Here is a 22,375-nt window from a genome sequence, read left to right as displayed (position 1 = left end):
AACCATGTCTCTTATATGGAGCCATCTCTGACACATAAAGTAGCACAGACTGCAGGCTGCAGCACAACCCAAGCACAAATTTATCGATCATATAAGCATCCAGACAGCCTGAGCACCAGCATTGATAGCTGTTCCGATCAAGAATATCAGGCCACCGAGAAGCATTGATATTTTTGGACCCAGTTTGCTGGTGATCCATGATGCAGAAAGGGATGCAACCAGAGTAGCCACGTATAACGAAGATGTAAACGTAGTAAAAGTAAGATGATTGAACTTGCAGCACTGATTGGTGGAGGCAAGCATCCAATGCTTTCTTCCGATAAACTGAGGGAAAGAATCCACTAAAAAACAGAGCCATAGATGTTACACCACCTGCATGCATTTGCAGTATAACAACATGAACACATTAATATTTTATGTGTGTACGTATATATAAGCAAGAAGTAGAAAAAAATATATGAAGAAAACTCACCAAATATGCCAATATCATATCCAAAAATCAAACCGCCGGCAGCTGACACATTGCACGTGAATACAACGTCCAGTGTGTTTTAGAAAGGTAGTTAGGCTTAGGACCGGGACCGGGACCAGGACCATCACCACCACCACCACTAGCAGCAACAATACTAAGAACCATGGCTGAATATTTGAAAAACAGACAATATTAAAGATTACGAAGAAGACTATCTTCAATGAATTAAGACTACAATGACTAAAGAATGAATTGAGAAGAGGGTGATGTAGGTATATATACAGCATCAGAAACTAAGTTCTTATCAATGTTAGATTCGTATTAAAATTTTGTTGGTAATTAGACTTTAATATAATAATAGCATTCGCCCATGGTATGTAAACTTCAACCATATTTTGATAGGCTTAATATATATATATATATATATATATATATATATATAGGCACCTGAACTTTTAATGACTTGGCCACCTTAACTTTTCTTTTTACCACTTAAAAGCTTAAACAATCATTTTTTACCTTTTAAACACTTAAATTTGTTCATTTTTTCAAATGAGTACCAATGTCGCACACTTCCACTGACTTTAGTTTTCAAATATTTTTCTAAGTCCCTATTATTTTTATAAAATATATTTAAATCCTATATAAAAATTTATAAAATAATAAAGTAATATTTTCTATACTTAAAATAATTAAAAGAATTATATATATATTTTTTCAAATTGCTACCACACCCACACTACCCACGACTACCATCATCATTTTAATTTAGAAATTCTATTTGATTATTTAAAAAAAAAACTATTTTAATTTGAATTTAATCTTAGATACTTTCAAATTCAATACTTTTTTGAATTTCATATTATAAAAGAAAAATTATAGTTACTATAAAATTTTAAAAATTTAAGGGTTAAAAGATAATGTCCATAAAGTATTTAAAAAGTATAAGGGTTAAAATATAATTTTATAAAAATTATAAGGACTTTTATAAGAACTGAATATGTGTCGCTTCTTAAATTGCTAAAAGTGTATGCACACGTGCTTACATGATAAAAATGAGCAAATTTAAGTGTCTAAGTGACAAAAATATTAGTTTTAGTGTTTAAACGACAAAAAAAGTAAATTGAAGTGTCTAGATAACAAATCATTAGAAGTGTCTACGCGTGCATTTAGCCATTTTGATACTTTAGAGAACGCCACAATATGTAACACTTAAATCATGGGCTTACAAAAAGAATTTTAATTAATAATAAATTATAAATTATTTATTTTATGTTATAGCAAAATGGCTAATAGTGATTAAAAGCGGCATTTTTTTTTTTTCTTCTTCTAACTATTTTTCCTCTTAAACCATTACCAGAATAAGAAATTTCTAGATTGAAACGTCCAGTGTCCAAAAGAGTTAGTATAAAAGTAGAGGTAATTATGGGTTAATTTTAGAAAAAATTAAAAAAATTAAACTTATCACAATTTAAATAAGTGATTCTATTTATTCGAAAAATAGTCCAATTAAATATAAAAATTAAAAAAATTTCTAATAAAAGACCACCATTAGCCTAATTAAGCATACCATTATATAATATTCTCAACTTCTGGACAACCTTGCAAAATCTTGTGCAATATTACAATTAAAATTTAGATTTAACTCGAGGTTGTTATTAAAATATGAAGTTTAATGGCCCAAACTTGCTAATATTTAACCTTTATTAGACATTATCATGCTGAATAACCAATACTTATGTTTCCATTGATTTACAGAATTAAATTAAAAAATGTATTATAGAACTTATACCCTATTATTAATATTTAATAACTAAATTAAAATGAATTATTAATGAACGAGCCAAGTACTAATAAATTCATAGTTCAACTCATTTACGGAGCAACAAGCTCATATTAAGTTTTGATCCTGGCTTACGAAGCCTATCGAATGAATTCAAATAGAACTTTTATCATAAAATGATTTCATATGATTGAAGTTTTATTGAGCCGAGCTTCCCACTTGTTGATCTGGAGATTCAGCACATCCATACATGTGCAAGCCTATGCCAGAACTTGTCCATGACGATAAAGTACAATAACCAAGCAAGGTGCCTTGTAGATTGTGTCCAACACCAGAAACTTGAACGACTTACATTGATTTTCAATTATGATCCTACATCTTCAACAGATGGCAACATGAACTTAAAAGCAAAAAATGGGAGGCAGTGACTGCCAGGGAAGTAACAGAAAGGCAGGGCGCTGAATGAAATGACAACTTTCTAAGAGCATCGGGAATCAAGCCATGAAAGAATATCATCAAAAATGTGAAAAATTCTGTCACCAGGTTCCCCTTCAAGAATACAGTGATAACCTGCTTCATAGAGTTTTAACGTTTTATCTTTGCTAGAGGCTCTCTCATACAGAAACTGGCTGACCAGAGGATCTGTCACCTTATCAGCAGCTCCATGAATAATCAACAATGGAGATGAAACCTGCAATGCCCCTGGCATCAGTTAACTTTGTTGACAGAGCAGTAAGAATTTGCCTTGTTTATATATACAATGATAGAATACTAACCTATATGAGGGGATATGATAAATAATAGGAGGGCACTAACCTTATCCAGTTGTGCCTCAATTTCCTCTGTAGCCTTCAAGAGTTCGACAGCAGTTTTAAGCCGCATTTTATCATTGTAACCAGTTACATTGTAATCAGCCTAATGAAAATGAAGAAGCAACAATATCATCTACAAATATGTCTACTCTAAAAATACTACATATCAACCATGGTCACAAGTCCCAAAGGTGGTAAAATCTGAGCATCTCTCATTGATGGTGTGGTGAAGTTGTAGTATTTATGAAACAAAGCTAAAATGAAAAAAAGTTCACTTATCTAGTTGGCTTTGTAATGTTTCTATTAAGCAGCAAATAGAATTCACGAATAGATCAAGTTAGGCGTTGTTTCCTCCTATGTTATTGCTAATGGTTATGAGGTTCATGGGGAAAGTATAGGGAATTCTCTTGAGTTTTTATACCACACAATTTTGTTAGAAATACAAAGAACAAACCATTTTTCTTGTCTTCAGGTCCCTGATGAACAGCTCTGATAGATCTTTCTGGGGAACGAGCTTTGCCTTTGGCATGACTCTAGACAAAAGGGTTATTGCCTTCAAAACTGGTGGTGGTGGCTTGACATCCTCTGAAATCTTGGCAACAACACGAGGTCAGCAACACAAGGTCAGAAAGAAGAAAAAGTGCTTACAACAAACTCCTGCTGAAGTTAGGCTGAGGTGAAACCATCAAAATCAATTACGTTATTTTTGGTTGAAATCCATTAAAAAATCAGTTTATTTGTATATGAATTCTAGATATTGCATATAGATAATTATTTTGTGTTAATAATAACTATGGAGTTCATTTCATATAAAAATTATATTAAGAAAACAAATATGAAGAGTAAAGATATGAGAGAGAAAGTAAACGCAAAGGTAAAATTGAAACATGCATTTTGGTCTCATGAATTATATTGACTTATTAATGTGCAATTCATTTATTAATTCTATCTACTTTATTAGAATTTAGTTTTATAATCAATTCCACAAATTTAATTATGTGAATTCTAAATAAACTTTCATTTCAACCAAACACATAAACTTTAGATTTGCAAATGAATTCTATAAGATTTTTGGAACTCATTTCAACTAAACACAATTTTAGTATCAATTTTAGATGAATGATGCATAGCAGTTGAGAGGGGCTCTACATAACCTCAGTACTTAGATAACAAGTTTTATTACGCCAAATATTTTTTACAGACAATGTAGTGCAAGAGTAGATCCCTACTGAAGCATGTCTCTCTCATACTGTGCTTTTATAAGTTCAACAAGGTATATGCACTACTTTACCTCGGTAACAAGTAGCTATGTAATTTTCCAAAACTAAAATTGCCTACTTGTTCTTGAATGGACTAAGGACATGCAACTAGGGAGATATTGCACATTTGACAGATGCAAGTGAATTGATGATAAGCTCATTAGCATAAGGAATTCATTTAAACCATGTTGAAGTTAGGATCAAGATGTGCTTACTCTACACATAGGAGCTATAAGGATCATGCCATCCCATGCATGTGGTTCCTTTAGGTGAACTTTGAGGGTAATAGCTCCACCCATGGACTGCCCCAGTATGAAGCAAGGCAATCCTCTTAGTTCAGGTCTTCCTGCCAACATAATGGTGTAAAGAGAATTAAGAACTGACATTCCCAAATGCTGCAAATTTGCAATAGCAAAGAATACCTAGAATAGCAAAAATTTTGATAATTGCCATTACAAGACACGGTAGATAACAAACTCTTTATTTTTGTGTATTGTTCGATAACATTGTCGACCAAGTCATCAAAGCTTGGGATGTAACCATGCAATCCTTGAGAAAGACCAAAACCAGGATGGTCCAAAGCATAAACACCATAACCGGAGTCAGCAATTCGCCTTGCAATACCTGAGATTTTTCAACTCTCCTTATTTCAAGCACAAGGTGTTATTCGTAACGCTGTCTCATAAATTAAATAAAACGTGACGGAATTACAAACCTTCAAAGAAGAAAGTGCAGGTATCACCATATCCATGGGAAAAATACACAGCACCTTTAATTTGAACATCTGGTGGTGGCATCCAGCTCTTCAGGAAGATCTCCAAACCTTCTGAATTCCTTTCATACCACTGCATCGGGCAATTAGATAGTCACTAAAATTTTAGATATTAACTTCATTAGCCTGAAAAACATATGTTTAAAAGCAATCCAATATCCATTTCAGTTCAATATTAGATAATAAAAAGTTTCAATAATTCTTTCTAATTTTTTCTATTCCCATTCTACCAACAAAAGGATAGAAATTTAATTCTTATTAATAAATCCCCAAACAAAGAAAGTGCAATCCTACCTCCTGTGTTATAATCCCAGTAGGAGCCCCCTACATGATGAAAAAATACCAACATAAGATCAGTAAGTAGCATCATAACCGAAGCGATCAATTAACAGTAACATTAAACACCATATCCCAGATCAAACAACTACCCATGATCATAGCCAAACCTTGAACAAAGGATGATCAAGCTGCTGTACAGCCTCAGCGAAAGCCGATCGAACCCGCCTGCGAGCTGGGGCATGGTCTAAATTTTGAGTAGCAATCAGATTAAGCTCTTCACTAACACCTTCAAAAGCCTTATTGTTCTTCTTATTAAACTTGGACATGAACGTTGTTGGTTGGTGGTTTTGAGACGATATTATAAAAGTTCTAAACTTTAAGTTCAAAGTTGATGTAGAAATAATCGGTATTTGGTGTTTAAGCGGACGGACGATCGGAGAGTGAAATTTCCGGTGAGTTAAAGAGAAAGTAGCGGGCGACTGGATTTTAAGTTTAAGTGAAAGATCCATGGAAAAACGGGTTTGTTTCAGAGGTGGGGCAAGAGTTGAAACAAGAAATTAATGCTTTTGATGCATCCAATGAAAGCAATGTTCTCGAAATAGTGGTATTGCTGGCTGGCCAATAAAAATTATCAGTACCATCAATTTGCTTGCCATGCCTGCTAGCTTGCTTACTTTTTATACAGAGTACCCACATGGTCTAAATACTAATATAGCACACCACGTGGTCCTTGTGCAGGATTCTAATGTATCTGAATTGGATTTTTATGGTAAGAGCACCACCATACACATGGTTGGCAAAATGTGGAATACGAGGACAAGTGTTAAATATGATCTTTTCTTTTCTCGACTCTGATATGGCTGCTGCTGTTGCTGTGGTGGTCGTGAACCAATAATATTACATCACCGACCTAAAATGAGTCGGAAGGTTCTTATTGCTGGAGTTTAGTGGAGGTCTAACATCGAATGATTTTGTTTGAAATTTGATGCTACCTTGTCAATTTGCCTTTGCTGCGGTTTTTGCTTTTCCATTTTAAATTTAGAAGTTTTTGCTTAGTTAAACAAATACTCGTATATTTAAAATTTTAGTTAAACTAAAAAGTATTATAATCGCATTATTTATTTTAGATTACTAAATTTAATAAAAGTTAATGTTATTAACTTCAATAATGTAAAATTAATATTAAAAACACTCCACCGTAATAAGATATTCAATTTGTTTTTTGAAGTTTCTCAGTTAAATATCTTCTATTATTATTATTATTATTATTATTATTATTATTATTTTATAACAAATATTTTATCATTATCAGTACTCAACTTTCCCTTAATTTTTAATTTCTGTTTTGCGCATAAGTGTCTTTTTTAGTTATATTATATAGGCTTTAATATTATTATTTTTGACCTAATGATATAAAAAATTTAAATATTTCTTTTTTAAAATTTTATTTAAAATTGTCCAATTTAACTAATTGATTGCAATTATAGCTAAATTAAAATATCGATTAATCTCGTTTTAATTTACCAACATCATTTTTCTTTTTAAAAAATACATAAAATCACGACAAAATGAAAAAATATAATTTCACTTTTTATTTTTTTTATGATTTTCACTTGTCATTTATTTTTTTGTTACTCTATAACCTGACATTGATAATTTGTATATGTTATGTAAATATATATGGTAATGACGTGTAAATTATTGACAATAATGCATGATTGAAAATTTTATTTGATTATAATCATAATTAATTAGTTAAATCAAATTATTTAAATAAAAACTAAAAAGATAAATCAAACTTAACGTAAGAGTTTGGATTTTTGACGTGATTGCCCTATTATTTTAGTAGTGATTTTCCTTACTTTTTTGTAGTTGCTCATATGGGCGTTTTCTCCATCTGATGATACCTGGAATTTCTGCCGGTGATATGGACCTATGGGCATTTCAGTCGATGACGCTTGGTGGGGTAGGAGCACTAATCCTTTATTTGGGAAAGAAGTAGGTGTGAAAGAAAGTGACATTGGAAAAATTTAGGAGACAGAAAAGGAATTAGTTTTTATTTTTTTTGTTTCTAAAAGTTGACAGAGATAGAGTAAAATAAAAAAAAGTTTTATTATATTTAAAAAATTAAATTTTAATAAAAATAAATTTAAAATTATAATTATGTTCACTCGTTAAGAAAAATACTATAGATAAAAGAACATGTCTCTTCGAAATGATTATACAAATCAATTTGGAAGTTAAATAACTAAAGCAAATATTTTCCTTCTTTTTTTTTTCATTATATATTGGTAGGTACAAATGATTACTTTTTTTCACTTTTTTAAATTATTTTTTTCAAACAAGAAAAAATTACAAACATTTTTATTTTCTTCCCTTGCCCTTTCTCTATCGTCATTCGTTACTTTCACCCATTTCTAAAGATATAATAAATATAGGCCTAATACATTTGTAGCTTTCTGTATTTATTCAAAAAAAGTCAGTTAGCATCTTAAACTTCAATTTTGACCTATCAGACACCTCTATTTAACTAATTGCTCATATATACGCACCTGCATGGTGATTTGGCAAGGCAAATTTGGTGGTAGCTCTGACGCGTGAGTAAGCTGTTTTTTGGGACGTTGACGTGGATATAAAACAGCTTTATTTGGTGCAATCTTCTTTATAAAACAACCATCATCTTTTTCATTGTTATTCTCTTTTTTAATTTTAAGACTTTGTCAAGTTACATTACATTCATTCTCTGTTTTTGTTTTAAAAAAAATTTCCTTCTTCTCATGATGGAGCAGTCTGAAGTCGACCAATTGCTCCAAAATTTTGTGTTTCCAATGTGTCATTATGAGCAACCTACTAAATTGAAGGCTTCACGGACAATTTCAAACTCTGGACGAATATTTTTTGAGTGTAGAAACTTTGAGAACTGTTGTTTATATTAATATTTTGAAATTGTAAGTTGGTTTGCTTAATTTAATGTGCAATTAGTTTATTTAAATTGTAGAGAATCGATACTTGTTGGTATTTTATGTAGTTTGATCCACCAGTGGCTGAACATTCAAGACAAGTTATTAATGCTTTGCTGAGACGTGTTAGAAGTGAAGATAAGATGCAAAGTGCAAAGAATAAAGCGAAGCTTCTAATGGTGTTACTTGTTGTTGTTCTTGTTTTCTTTTTCTAGATTGTAATGCAGTTAGCATAATTCTGAATTGTAATACAGTTGGTATAATTGAGTAGATATGATGTAATAGTGACTAGCTGTTGTTATTTAGTTGTATGAGGTTAATTCTAAAGTAATAAAAGTATATAGCATTCTGAAAAAATGCAAGTGTTTACTTTGTTGGTATATAAATTGATAATTACAAAAGGAGAGGACAAAAAATATATGAAAAGAAAATACTAATTCGAGTACATTACAAAAATTAGTCTAAAACATGAATTAAAGGATTGTCATACTAAAAATTTATATTTTTAATAGGACAAGACTAATAGATGCTCAAAAAAACATAATATCAATTCATTGTAATTACAGTTAAACTACCAAACATTCTTTGTTTACAAACTCAAAAAGTGCATAAATTGTCTTAACCCTATGGCTTCCATCTTGGTTTTAGGACATGAAATGGCGTTGAAGAGTTAGTCTGGCTAGAATTGATGCTTGGTTGTGGGGTAGTTGATGGATGTCTGACATTATCTGCACTTTGTTGGACACTTCTTCTATTTTGCATTACCATCTCAACTTGTTCTTGTTGCAGTTGTGTGGCGGTAACAACATTCTTGCTTTCCACTTAAATCGTAAAGGCTTAAAATCCAAATCAACAGGTTAAGAAGCATGCTTGAAATGAGAAAGAAGTACAATGACTCTACTGCTGCTCTGGCCAGGCTGAGCAATGCATAAAAAATACACATATTATACATAAGTCTCTGTGACAGTTGGAAACAGTGGTGCATGACTTATAACTTACATCGTACACCGTGTACTCAGTTTTTTCATCTATATAGCATCTTAGGCCATTCAATCTTGGTTTTTTTGGCTGGTGTGGTTGTGTCACGACCCCACCCGTGGGCCCGTGACCGGCACTAGGGAATGGGTAGGCGTAAGGCCACCGAAACCCGTAGTAAGCCTGACACTCACTGATTTAAACAAATCTCATCTCAAATTAATATTATTAAAACCACAAATTATCTTAATAGCTACATTCTACATAAATACTTCGGTCTGCCAGAAAAACTAGGCGAGACTTGAAACTCAGAAAATTTACAACTGATACATCTACTATTACTACTGCGGAGAATCTATGATTTACCAATTTACATACCAAATCAAATACATCACCCGATGATGAAGGAGTCGGGTTACTGAATAAGAGTCGCGAGAGGACTAACAGTCACGAATCTGAAAAACAGTAAATAAAGACTGTCAGTCTCGAGAGTGAGTTAAAATCATATATCTATAACAGTTTCAAATATCTCAATGTCACCTTATTTAATTTTAAAATAATTAATAAATCACGCGAACCATACGTGTCATGTTAAAACATATATGTCATGCCATGCTTAAATAAAATTTATTCCACATGCAACGGGACGGAGTACTTTAGTAGAACTCTAATCCCAACTCTAAAATCTCGATTATTTCAACACTTATGTCTCAACTAACCTCAACTCTATCATCTCAAACCTCTCATTCCAACAGGACTGGCGCCCAAAGAGCAAAGCTCGACCAGGGATCTTACCTCCAGTCCGGTCACTTAACTCTCAGCCTTAGCCTTTCGGCTCTCTTATCCAATAAGACTGGCGCCCAGAGAGCTTAGCTCGACCGGGGACCTTACCTACCCCGGTCACTTAAATTTCCAAATAAGCCGGCGCCCAGAGAGCAATGCTCGACCAGGGACCTTTACTCCGGCAACCACACTCTACTAAGCCCAGAGAGCAATGCTCGACCAGGGCAGGTCCTAATCTTTCTTTCTTAAAATTTTTACCTCTTTACCCTTTCCCTATCTCTCTCAGATTATATTGGGACACTCATCCAACTCCTATGTTCTACTGCCGTCCCATCCTGAGTCATCATGCAATATTAAAATTGGTAATAAAGGAAAAATATATTTAAATAGTAATTAAAAGCATCATGTAAATGATAACAATAATAATTAAATGAAAAATTGAAATTGCAAATAAATATTCACAGTAGCAAATCAAATTTTATGCATGACACGTGCGTAAGCGATATATGACTTTAACTCACAGGTTTGACGACCTCCTAGCTCTGCTCCGGTGCCTCGGTAGGAGCAAGCCGAACGAACTGACAATCTAGTCACGGAAAACAATTTATCAAAACGATGAAACAATTACAATAGATCCTAGTTCTAAATTCCTATGGTGACTCGGAGAATTCTACCGAAAATCCAAAGCAGAACCTCCCTTACAACACGAACATTACCCCCCCGTAAAAACGGGTCCAGGACTGCCGGAAAAACACTCCAAATATCCAACAATTTAAACAACGGAGTCAGTCCCCAAACTTCACTATTTCCGACTCCTAAAATACGACTATGGCAGCCAACCGACAGACAATTATTTTGACTCACAAATATCATCAAGTACTCAATATAAACCATTAGACACAATTAAACCAAGAATTCCAAAATTAACGGGCCAAAGATAATTACCGGAGATCGCTCGGTCGACTGAGTCCGATCGACGATCCGAACACACCATCGGACTCACAACGGCGATGGCGATCCCCGCCCGATTTTCCGATCCGACACCCGATCATCCGGAGAAATTTGTGGACGATCACGATCGATTGCACACGGCCCGCCACGAAACCCGCCATCGCGAAGCTGAGAGGAGTCGGGATCGTCCTCCGATCGTCCATCCTCCGCCAGAGCTCGGCCGGAAAAACCGAAAACACTACCGCCACCACTTCTCCGAACTCTCCTCGGCCACTAAAACCGAGCCGCCAAAGGAAGCTCTCGGGAGCCGATCACATGAGATCGGTAGGAAGCAACGACTCGGCAGGTGCCACACATCGCTTGATTCCGCCGACGCCGCCACCGCCTCCACCGCCACCATCGTGCTTGCCGGCCTCCAAGATCCACCATGGAGCTCTCTCTCTCCTCCCTTTCTTCTTCCTTCTTTCTTTTCTCTCTCCCCGATTTCCATTCCTTTCAATATCGACATTTGACCCCTGAACTTTTTTTTATTACAATTTGGTCCCTCAACTTCCTTAATTACTTACAATTTCATCCATCAAAATTCCAATTTAACCCCCAAACTTTCCTTTAGCCTTTCAATTAAGCCCTTAACTATTTAATTTGGGCCAAATCCGAATTATTGAAAATATACAATTACAAAAATACCCCTGACCGACATATTTATTTACAAAAATACCAAGCTCACAAATTTCCATTAAAACCCCATAAAAATAATATTATACTTTCAATCCTTATTCCAAAATAAATGTCCAATTTAGTCCTAACACACAATTAAATTAAATAATCAATTTCCAACTTAAAATTTAATACTACTAATCAATTATAATACCAATTTTCTCAAAATTCTTTTATAAAAACATCCTTTATAATTTCTTCCAAAATTTTTCAATATATAATTTTACTTATATAAATATGCATTTGGGAAAATTTTGAATAACCAAAATATAATCATTTCTCAAATAATTTACTTGAATAATTTCTTAAAATTTCAAACTAATTGGGTATAGAAAATAACTCATTTATTTGATTAATATTAAATTTTTCATTAAATCATTTCAAATTAAACCCAATAATAATGAAGCTAAAATTAACTTAAATAAAAACTCATTAGTAAATATATAAAAATTCCGGGTGTTACAGGTTGTCTAGTTGATTCATTGTTAGGTGTATGAACAATAGGACTAGCAGCAGTATTATTTCCTTTGTCCCTTCCAACACCTCTTCTCCCAAAACCTTTGTCTCTGCCTCTACCTTTTACAACTCTACTAGTGGACTGAGAAGCACTTGGGACATTTAGTGTGATACTAGTGGATTGAGAGGCACTTGAGACATTTGATATCACAGGTGCTGTTGTTGGGTCAATACCACTATTCCCCACCTCAGCTTGTATTCAAGTAATTATGTAATGCAAATAAAAAATAAAACTAATGCAATATGTTTAATCATCACATTGCATAACTCAGATAGAACATTTCTATTTTCCCACTCTATTAGTAGTTGTATTCATCACATTAGCACTTGCCTATATCAATTCACAAGAACATTATCAATTAAGTATGTAGTAAACTATCACCTAATAAAAAATATAAAAAGGATAACCTTTGTTTATAAATACATGACTTGTTCATGTTCCCTTGTTAGGACAACCTTTCTTATTGTGGCCTTTAGCTTTGTACAATGAGCAAGTCATTTGTGCATCTCTTCTAAAAAAAATTCCACTTTATTTAGCTCATCCCTGGATTTTCTTCTAGTTTTTTTTGGCCTGCCTGGCTTTTTTATTACATCTAGAAGTTCAATTGGATTATGATTTGACTCAGGTCACATTCTGATGCTAAGTACTGGTTGTATAGGGAATGCATATGCCTTGAGATATGTTTCTCTTTCATACCAATTTAAAACAAATTCTACTAGTGTTATATTCTTATGATTCATTGCACAGATGGCATGGGCATAAGGAATTCCCTTCAATTGTTAGCTCTTGTAGGTGCGTGTTTGTTTTTTGATATCAACTCTATGGCCATAATCCCTATCGAAAATTTCAAACTCTACATCCCCATTCCACAGAATCTGACAACTCATAGCCCTATCCTTATTTTTCTGAAATCTCTCCATTGCCATTGGTGAGATGTCAATAATCCAAGTGTAAGCAAAGTCCCTCATGGTTGTAATCCTTGTCATAAATTTCTTCCTAATTTCTTCAAGCATGGAAATTATTGACTTATACCTAGATATTAAAATCCATGAATTAAAGATTTCGGCCATATTACTCTTACAGACGTCACATTTAACTGCATCTTCAAAATATACCCTACACCGTGTCTTTTTGTTGTAGCACAAAAAGTCCTTACAAATCCCTCTACCTAGTTTCCCTAAAACATTAAGCTTATCCCTAAATTCTGCCTCAAAACTACTCCAGGCACATTCCCCAATTCTTTTTTTCCTTTCAGCACCTCTCCATTTTTTTGTCTAGTTACTCCAAATACGCCTGACACACATTCTGTGCTCAGCATTAGGCAGGACATCACGAACAGTAGGTATCAACCCTTAATCCAAATACATATAAAAAATATAAGTGTAATAAAAAAAATAATAGCAATTAAACACAATAAACATAATATTTTATCTTTTGCATGTCTGTTACGATAGTTAATCCTTCACCATTTTGCAAGTCAAGATCATCTCTCAAGCTTTGTAAGGAATGCATCCAAGTAACCTTTGTCTCTAACTCAACCACAGACTAAGCAATGGAAAACATCTGCCCATTGCCATCTTTTGATATTGCCATAAGAAGTTGTCCTTTGCAAACTCCTATCAAGATATATCCATCAAGCCCAATCATCTTCCTACATCCCTCCTTTCACCCATGTTTACAAGAATTTAAGTAAACATAGAATCTGTCAAACACTTCATATCTAGTTTTTTTTTTTCTTTATCAACCTTTACAAACAGGTACTGTCAAGATTTGATCTATTGAACTCATCAACATAGTCATGGATCTTGGCAAACTCCTGCACATGATCACCTATACTTTGTTGTAATACATTTCTCTTAGCCCTTCTACAAGTAGTTATATCAACATACATCTCCAACTCTTTTTTGCATAAGTTTTGTAACTCCCATAGCTTGATAGATGACTATGAAATAATCCTATTCTTGACGTACTTTGCTAAACAACTGAGTTACACAATACATTCTTATTAAATATGATACATTTATGTATTGGCTTATAAGTCTTCACCATAAAGTTCTCAGTATTCCCTTCATAACTTACAAACAATACCCAACTTCACCTAATGGCACCTCTATAAATCCATCTTCTGCTTCTTTTCTCCTTTTCCTCCTAAGAAAGTTCCTAGCATCCTCTCTTACATCCCTCAATTCTTCATTGACATTACTGCCATAATTTTCATTATTATCAGCCCCTATCAATTCCTCACTTATCAGCCTCACCCTCAACTTGCCCTTCGCCTTCATCCTCACCCTCACATTCCCTTCACCTTCGCCCTCCCTTTCACCCTCACCCTCACCCTCACCCTGCCCTTCACCTTCAACATCCTTTTCACCCTCACTTTGCTCTCATGTATTGGCTGCTTCAAACCTCAAATTTTCATTAAATATGCTACTAGATGCTCTAGCATTTGTATTTATAGTGTCCTTCTCATTTTTTTATAAAAACTCTAGCACAACTCCCAATGATGTTACTAAATACACTCGCAGGTACTGCTGGATTAACATCCACATCATCAACATTAATGATTTCTTCTGCCTGATCTACCACATGAGTAACATACAACACCACAGTCTCATTATTCACTAACCCTTATGAAAATTTTAAAATAACTTGATCATTATTTAAAGGTAAGAATTCATTAGTATTTTTTGCTTTATAAAACACCCTACCTATTGTCATGTATCCATAATCACGTGTATACCTAAAAACTCACATAAATACAATTTCTCAGGGTCAACATTAGGTATATATTTAACATGGGTCTCACCAACATACAATGTTGGTGGTCCTTGAAGAATATGCCCCACCAAAGTGCCACCTCATGTTGACAGCAAAATCCATTTTCTATAACAAATATAAATAAACATAATTGTCATTAACTTATATTAAAATTAAACTAACTTTTATTTTTTCTTTCAAAATACAGAATCCTAATCTTCTAACACACACACACACACACACACTAATAAGCCCTAATATGTTTACAAAATAATGATAATGCCATTTTAACATATATAAAAGCAACAAAAACATAATACTTTCCAACTCATAAAAAGCTTACCTTTTGTTGCACTTCTCAAAGCTTTCTTTGAAATAACTTTTGCAACTTTACAATGAGCAACTCAATGGGTTTCTTTCTTTGAAAAAAACTTATGTAACTTCTCCTCTAATCAGTGGCTTTCTCCACTACTTAGTTGAAATGCAGTCCCTTCAATGGCTTCTTTCTTCTGATTTCAATTTATTTAAACTATCACAATGCAGTAAAATCATTTTCTATTTAGTTTGTTGATTAGGAATTTTAAGTTGAAAAATGAAATTAGGATTTACAAAATCAATTTAGGAAAATAGCTCAGGGGAACAGTTTAGGGAGAGAGGAATGAGCTGACCGTTTGACATTAATGAGCTGAGAGAAGTTGTGTAAACTTTATGACCTGTTTGCCATATCACTGTGAAATACCAACGTGTCCATCTAACTAAATGATTTAGCGCGCGTACATATCACACCATTCTCTAAAACCCTGCAAGTGCTTATATATGAGCAATTAGTTAAGCAGAGGTGTTTGACAGGTCAAAGTTGAAGTTTAGGATGTTAACTGACTTTTTTGGACAAGTACAGAAGACTACGGATGTATTAGGCCATAAATGTATGGTAAAAGATGAGGTACTGTAATCATCTTGAATTGGGATCGCGGATTTATTATTAAGGGATCAATTATGTGAGTGGTTGGTCTTTATTTTGGTTATGTTTATTAGACTATTTTCTATAATGCTATTCATATATCATTTTATTCAATTATAAAAAAATTTAACTTTATATTTTAATACTTACTATTTCACTTTATATTTTATTTTTTATTTTATTTTTATTAATAAAAAATATATAAGAAAAAGAATAATATAATATTTTTAAAAATAATTTTTCTGGCACTTTTAAAAAAATATAAAAAATGAGGATAAATAAAAGAATTCCTTAAGAGTTTTAACTTTTAGATATAGAGACAATTTTGAAATTGTTTAACCAAAAGCTAAATTTAGAGAATTTAACAAGCACGTATACACAACATAGATTGAAGAATAATTACTTTAAAACCTTATATATAAATTGCTTTTGAGCTTTTCAAAACAAAATAAATTACTTTTGTCTATATTCTTTTCAGATTTTAAGTCTTCTTAGTGTTTAAAAAATAATATATAACAATTAAATATCAAAACAAAAAAACTGCATTTACATATTTGTCTAATGGTAAATATATCTATTAATTTGAGTAAGATTTCAAGCTCGAGTATTTTTCTTTCTCATTTATAACTCAAAAATAAAACAAAAAAACTAACTTGTGAATGAAACTAAAATATAATTTTATTTCTAAGAATATTTTCCCTAAAACTTGTCTAATTATCAATTAAATTTTGAATTTTACATTTTTTAGTAATTTAATATCATTATTTCAAAATTTTAAAACAAACATCTATGCTTTCAATTTGTTAAAAAAAAACTGTTTTAGTAATAATTTTAAAATTTTACAATGAGAAAAAAGATTTAAAAAATCAATTCTACTTACTAAAATAGAAATTAGTGAGTTAGTAAAATATTTATCAAATTTTTTTATAAAATATATAAAAAGATGTGTTAAATTTAGAACAAAATTTTATTATTCTTTTAACAAGTACAATCGATTTCTCATATCATCAACTTCAAAAACTTGTAGTGAGAAAATATTTTTAAGAACAAATTAAAAATATAGATATTTATTTTATAATTTTGAAATAATTAAATAAAATTTTTAAAAAATGTAAAATATAAAATTTAGTCATTAATTAGGCATAAAAATTGATAAATTGATTGTCAAACAGTCGTAGGGACGAATAATGATTACGATCAAGCCTCAGGTACTAAATAACAACTTAGCCGGATTCACTGCCTTCCCCACAACTCATCATATACCGCAAGGCGGATTTTTATTTTATTTTTATTTCTTTGAGGAGTACAGCAGCATTTTTCTGCTAAAAAAAGTGGCGAAATTTGCGTCAACTTTATCCCCAAAGCTCCCTCACAGACTTCTTGAAGAGAAGATCATCTCACTCTTGTACTCATGTAAGACCCTTAATCACCTTCACCAAATCCAATCCCATATTATCAACCACGGCCTTCAGTTTAATGACTATATCACTCCAAAGATTATCACCTCATTTGCTCTCTTTAAGAGAATGCGACATGCCCATAAACTGTTCGACCAAATTCCTGAACCAAATGTCTCTAATTGGAATGCAATGCTTAAAGGCTATTCCCTAAACGATTCTCATAGGGAAGTTATTGTCTTGTTTAGGAAAATGATAAGCATGGATATTCTGCCTAATTGCTTTAGTTTTCCAATTGTTATTAAATCCTCTGTAAAGATTAATGCCTTTAAAGAAGGCGAAGAGTTGCATTGTTTTGTGATCAAGAGTGGATGCAGAGCTAACCCTTTTGTGGGTACTATGTTAATTGATTTGTATTCTAGCGGAAGAATGATAGTATCGGCTTATAGAGTGTTCGGTGAGATGATAGAGAGAAATGTGGTCGCTTGGACATCAATGATTAAAGGTTTTATTCTTTGTAATGATATTGAAACGGCACGTCGACTTTTTGAGTTAGCTCCTCAACGTGATGTTGTTTTATGGAATATAATGATTTCAGGTTATATTGATATTGGGGATCTGGTAAGAGCACAGGAGCTTTTCCATAAGATGCCAAACAAGGATGTTATGTCTTGGAATACTCTTTTGAATGGTTATGCTAATGGTGGTGATATTGAGGCTTGTGAAAGACTGTTTGAAGAGATGCCTGAAAGGAATGTCTTTTCGTGGAATGGACTGATAGGAGGTTATGCTCATCATGGCTGTTTTTTAGAAGTTCTCAGTTCTTTTAAGAGGATGTTAGTTGATGGTATTGTGGTTCCTAATGATGCCACACTTGTGACCGTGTTGTCTGCATGTGCAAGATTGGGTGCTCTTGATTTGGGCAAGTGGGTGCATATGTATGCTCAGAGTAATGGATATAAAGGAAATGTATATATTGGGAATGCTTTGATTGACATGTATGCAAAATGTGGAAACGTAGAGAATGCAATTGTTGTGTTCAAAAGTCTGGACAAGAAAGACTTGATTAGCTGGAATACCTTGATTGGTGGCTTAGCAGTACATGGGCGAGCAGCTGATGCTCTATATTTGTTTTCGCGAATGAAAGATGCTGGAGAGAAGCCAGATGGAATCACCTTCTTAGGCGTTTTGTGTGCTTGCACACACATGGGTTTAGTTGATGATGGCTTTTCATATTTCCAATCAATGGTTGATGATTATTCAATTGTGCCCCAAATAGAGCATTATGGTTGCATGGTTGATCTGCTTGCACGAGCTGGCCTTTTAGATCAGGCTGTGGATTTTGTGGCAAAGATGCCCATGGAAGCAGATGCTGTTATTTGGGCTGCCTTGCTTGGGGCTTGTAGGGTTTACAAAAATGTGGAATTGGCTGAATTAGCGCTTAAAAAGCTAATTGAATTTGAGCCAAAGAACCCTGCAAATTATGTCATGCTTTCAAACATATATGGGGATCTTGGAAGATGGAAAGATGTTGCGCGATTCAAAGTTGCAATGAGGGACACTGGATTAAAAAAATTACCAGGATGTAGCTTGATTGAGGTCAATGATGGTGTCTATGAGTTTTATTCTCTAGATGAGAGGCTGCCTGAGAGTAAGTTGATTTATGGAACTTTGGCGGGTTTGACAAAATTGTTGAGATCATCTGGGTACGTTCCAAATTTTATAGAGCTTGGGCAAAGAAGCTAAAGATAGAGAGTACATTGTGAAGGATGGTAATACATGATGAAGTTCTCCATTAAACACATACTCATCAAACTTGAATGCAAGTTTGTTTTTTCTCCTTCATATTGCAGAAGGTTTACACCACTCATCTCTTTTCCTTTTTGCAATTTTGGTTTTTATACTACTGCTCTAGCTAATCTGAAGTAATCACGCTTTGAAGCATCACTCTTTCAAAATTTGATGATGCTTTAGTTTAGCTTTGCCAGTTTTAGAGCAGTGCCCCTCTTAAGGTTCAACTTTCAACATTTGATGTTAGCTTTCCAATTCTTTCTGAAGCATCAGAACATTGCAAACTTGTTAGATGCTTAAGATAATGCTTTTATTGAGATTAATTGACATTTTTAACCAAAAATATGTTCTGTCTTTTCACATATAAACAAACTTTGTATACCACAATATATGGCATCAGAAATTTTGTACTCCTCTGATTTGGTGGGTTCAAACCATATACTTACGTTTGGTTCACCTGATACCACTAGCAAGGAACTGAATAGCTATTCTGTAGCAGACAACTATCTTCAATTTAGTTTAATTTTAAACAAGAAATAACTGTTCCATTAAGTACGTATTTCACAAACGTATGGAATATAAATTCCAGACATATGTCAAAAATAGCTGTTGCATAGTTTATGAAACACCTATTTATTTTGTTATCCCTCTTGAAATGTTTTGATAAGTCACTAACTCAATTATCTCTCCCATGGACGTATTTGTAGACCACAGTATCTTCCTTGTTTACGCACAACATCGATCAATCTGGCACCTTCAGCTGGTGCTTCATCAGCATCTTCTGCAATTCTCAGGTACATGGTGTATTCGCATCATATCATGGGAAAGCCTGAGTGTTCCTGAATTGATTGTTTAGAGTGCATGCTTTTGAATTTTGGTTACTAGATGTTTCCCAAAAGAACGTTTGTGCTTCTTGATGTGAACTGATGCTCTCTATTGCTTTCTTCTTTTCTTTTCTTTCTTTTCTTTTTCTTCTTTTGTGTGTGTGTGTGTGTGTATCTGCCTGTCTATTTTTGCATGTGTATGAGTGAGTGAATAATCAACACCCTGTATAGTCAGATAATATGTTTGTAGTCACTGGTAATTATGGTTACATATTGTTACTTTCTGTTTGGTTGAGTTGGGGCTTGGAGATTGTTGATTCAGATTTTTTAATCAATTTCATGTATTGAAACTAAACTCATTTCAACCATTGACCTTGTGCTCGTTGTTCTCTTCTCATATCAACCAAATGATCTATATTGGGTTCTCATAAGTAATCACAATGCTGCTTAATCTTGAATAAAGCATACCTCAGCATTATCACACTGTCTCCAAGGTATGTCTACTAACTTAGATTCCTAAATTTTTTCAGTTACTCGACCGTTCTCATTAATTTCTTGTTGAGGAACAGTGCAGTTAATAGTGCGTAAGTATGAAAGAATTCATTACAAATGTCAGAGTTCCCTCCCATTCTGGGAAGCTTGCAAGTTGTAACTTGCATTACAGTTATGCCTGTGTGATACATGTCTGTGCTTGAATTTATGTGATCTGACATAGACGCAGTTGGTTCACTATTAGCTCTCTAATGATGGTTTGCTGTTTCAATTGATTCTTAGTTCTTTTATGAAGTTTTTATGAAATAGTTTTAACGGGTTGGGGTTTGTATTTCCACTGCTTGTAATTGATTCTGTTATTAAGTAAAATTAATAGTAGAAGCTTTATCAAATTTGCAGGTTAGTTAGAACTTAGAATATCTAGTTTTCTGGGTTTAGAGCCTCAGACTATCTGAATGCAGTATCTGATTCCTTAGAATACTAATTATATCTACAGCTATTATCTTCAGCCTAGTAATTAATCCATTTTCTTGTCCAAGTTTATCTTCCATGTTTACACTTATTTTACTGTTTCTAGGTAGATGCTTGCTTCTCAGAAGTCAATTGAATGTTATCATGTTTTAAGTCCTATCTTCTAGGGAACTGACTAGTGAATAAACCTTACATGTAAGAATAAGATAACCCCCTAATTTTGGATGCTAAATTGCTATGATCTTTTGGTCTGTTAAAGACTGATATTAGTTGCACAGGCAGGTTCTGTGGCCTGAAAATGCTGGAAGCCTGTGCCTCGTATTGATATGATTAAGAGAAATGCAGTGAAAACAACAAATCAGAAAGCCTTGGTCCGAACCCAGAATACTGCAACCGAAAGGTTCTGCCTTACATAAGAAATACTTGGGATATAAAGTTTTCAATATTCTACAGAAAATATTTAGATTCATGGTTTTAGTTGATTAGGTTTGTTTATTTTTCCCCCAGGACAGGTGATGCATCAGCTAAGATTGCAAGTTAATTAGCAGCTTATTAGATTCATTCATTTCCAGGTCAACTATAAAAGCACAGCCATGATGTAGGAAAGATATGAAGAAATGTGGGAATTCAGCTAAAGCATCCTACAAATCCATGTATAGTTTAGCCTTGCAACAGAATACAGGTGCAGTGCTGACAAAATTGATGTTGATTGTTAGTCATGTTACTTTCAACTGTTGGTTGTGAGATTATGCACAGGAAAGTTATTTGATGATTGCTAGGATGTTGTTTTATAATTTATTCATGATTTTTTTCTTTTTGAATAGTATTCTTTTTGCCTGTGATGTAGAAGAGCGGGAATATGCAAGTCCTGACTGTTGTATGAATCAATCTCGACCCAAGTTTGCTGGTCTAAAGTTATAGATTTTTCGTGCAGAACTGATAAATTTTAGATCAGAGATTTCATCATTAGTGTGGTCTATCTCCTTTGATTAAGCTGGACTTTCTTCAGTTCAATTTTGTTTCTGCTGCAACAAAATGCTTGCTAGTCGTCGATGGTTATGCTACAATATCCTTCCTATTCTTTTGAACTGCAATGGATTTTGCTTTAAAAAGTCCACAGCCATCAAACAGCACCAACTAATTCTAGTCACAAAATAACAGCAGCGAGACAATTCCATAAATCTTGGATTACATGTGAATGCTTGCTCTGGCTCGTGCATTGCACCACTTTTGCCAATATTTTTATTTTATAAAATTTAAATTAGATTTTCATTTTGAAAAGAATTATTCATATGTACAAAATATAACTATACGAAACTGAATATATGTAATAATAATTTAAAGAAAGATATAATAGAAAATGTTGTATAAAATTAAAAAAGTTTGTTAATTTATTAATAAA

The 22,375-nt window shown here is 33.3% G+C and overlaps 2 protein-coding genes across 30 annotated transcripts; one reads left to right on the top strand and one right to left on the bottom strand.

The window, feature by feature from the left end:
- Nucleotides 1-2,403: 2,403 nt before the first annotated feature.
- LOC8258857 (caffeoylshikimate esterase) lies at nucleotides 2,404-6,142 on the bottom strand. Of its 2 annotated transcripts, none has more exons than XM_015728245.3 (8): nucleotides 5,545-6,142; nucleotides 5,393-5,422; nucleotides 5,042-5,171; nucleotides 4,777-4,950; nucleotides 4,542-4,672; nucleotides 3,522-3,659; nucleotides 3,072-3,170; nucleotides 2,404-2,946 (listed from the first exon to the last, which is right to left on the bottom strand). In XM_015728245.3, the coding sequence occupies exons 1-8, from the start codon at nucleotides 5,884-5,886 to the stop codon at nucleotides 2,734-2,736; spliced, it is 1,257 nt and encodes a 418-aa protein (XP_015583731.2). In that variant the 5' UTR covers nucleotides 5,887-6,142; the 3' UTR covers nucleotides 2,404-2,733. The 2 variants fall into 2 exon arrangements, with proteins under 2 accessions (XP_015583731.2, XP_002533968.3); XM_002533922.4 differs by having other exon boundaries at nucleotides 4,804-4,950; nucleotides 5,545-6,135.
- Nucleotides 6,143-17,383: 11,241 nt separating this feature from the next.
- LOC8258860 (pentatricopeptide repeat-containing protein At1g08070, chloroplastic) lies at nucleotides 17,384-21,939 on the top strand. Of its 28 annotated transcripts, none has more exons than XM_048373230.1 (5): nucleotides 17,384-19,251; nucleotides 19,894-19,980; nucleotides 20,541-20,594; nucleotides 21,256-21,373; nucleotides 21,481-21,939. In XM_048373230.1, exon 1 carries the CDS (start codon nucleotides 17,525-17,527, stop codon nucleotides 19,139-19,141), a length of 1,617 nt encoding a protein of 538 aa, XP_048229187.1. In that variant the 5' UTR covers nucleotides 17,384-17,524; the 3' UTR covers nucleotides 19,142-19,251; nucleotides 19,894-19,980; nucleotides 20,541-20,594; nucleotides 21,256-21,373; nucleotides 21,481-21,939. The 28 variants fall into 28 exon arrangements, with proteins under 28 accessions (XP_048229187.1, XP_048229185.1, XP_048229183.1 ...); XM_048373228.1 differs by having other exon boundaries at nucleotides 21,252-21,373; XM_048373226.1 differs by lacking the exon at nucleotides 20,541-20,594 and adding an exon at nucleotides 20,443-20,504.
- The last annotated feature ends 436 nt before the right edge of the window (nucleotides 21,940-22,375 follow it).

This window comes from Ricinus communis, chromosome 4 (genome assembly GCF_019578655.1).
Source record: "Ricinus communis isolate WT05 ecotype wild-type chromosome 4, ASM1957865v1, whole genome shotgun sequence".
Lineage (NCBI taxonomy): Eukaryota > Viridiplantae > Streptophyta > Magnoliopsida > Malpighiales > Euphorbiaceae > Ricinus > Ricinus communis.
The sequence above is the reverse complement of the archived record's forward strand: the minus strand, read 5'-3'. Positions and strand labels throughout refer to the sequence as shown.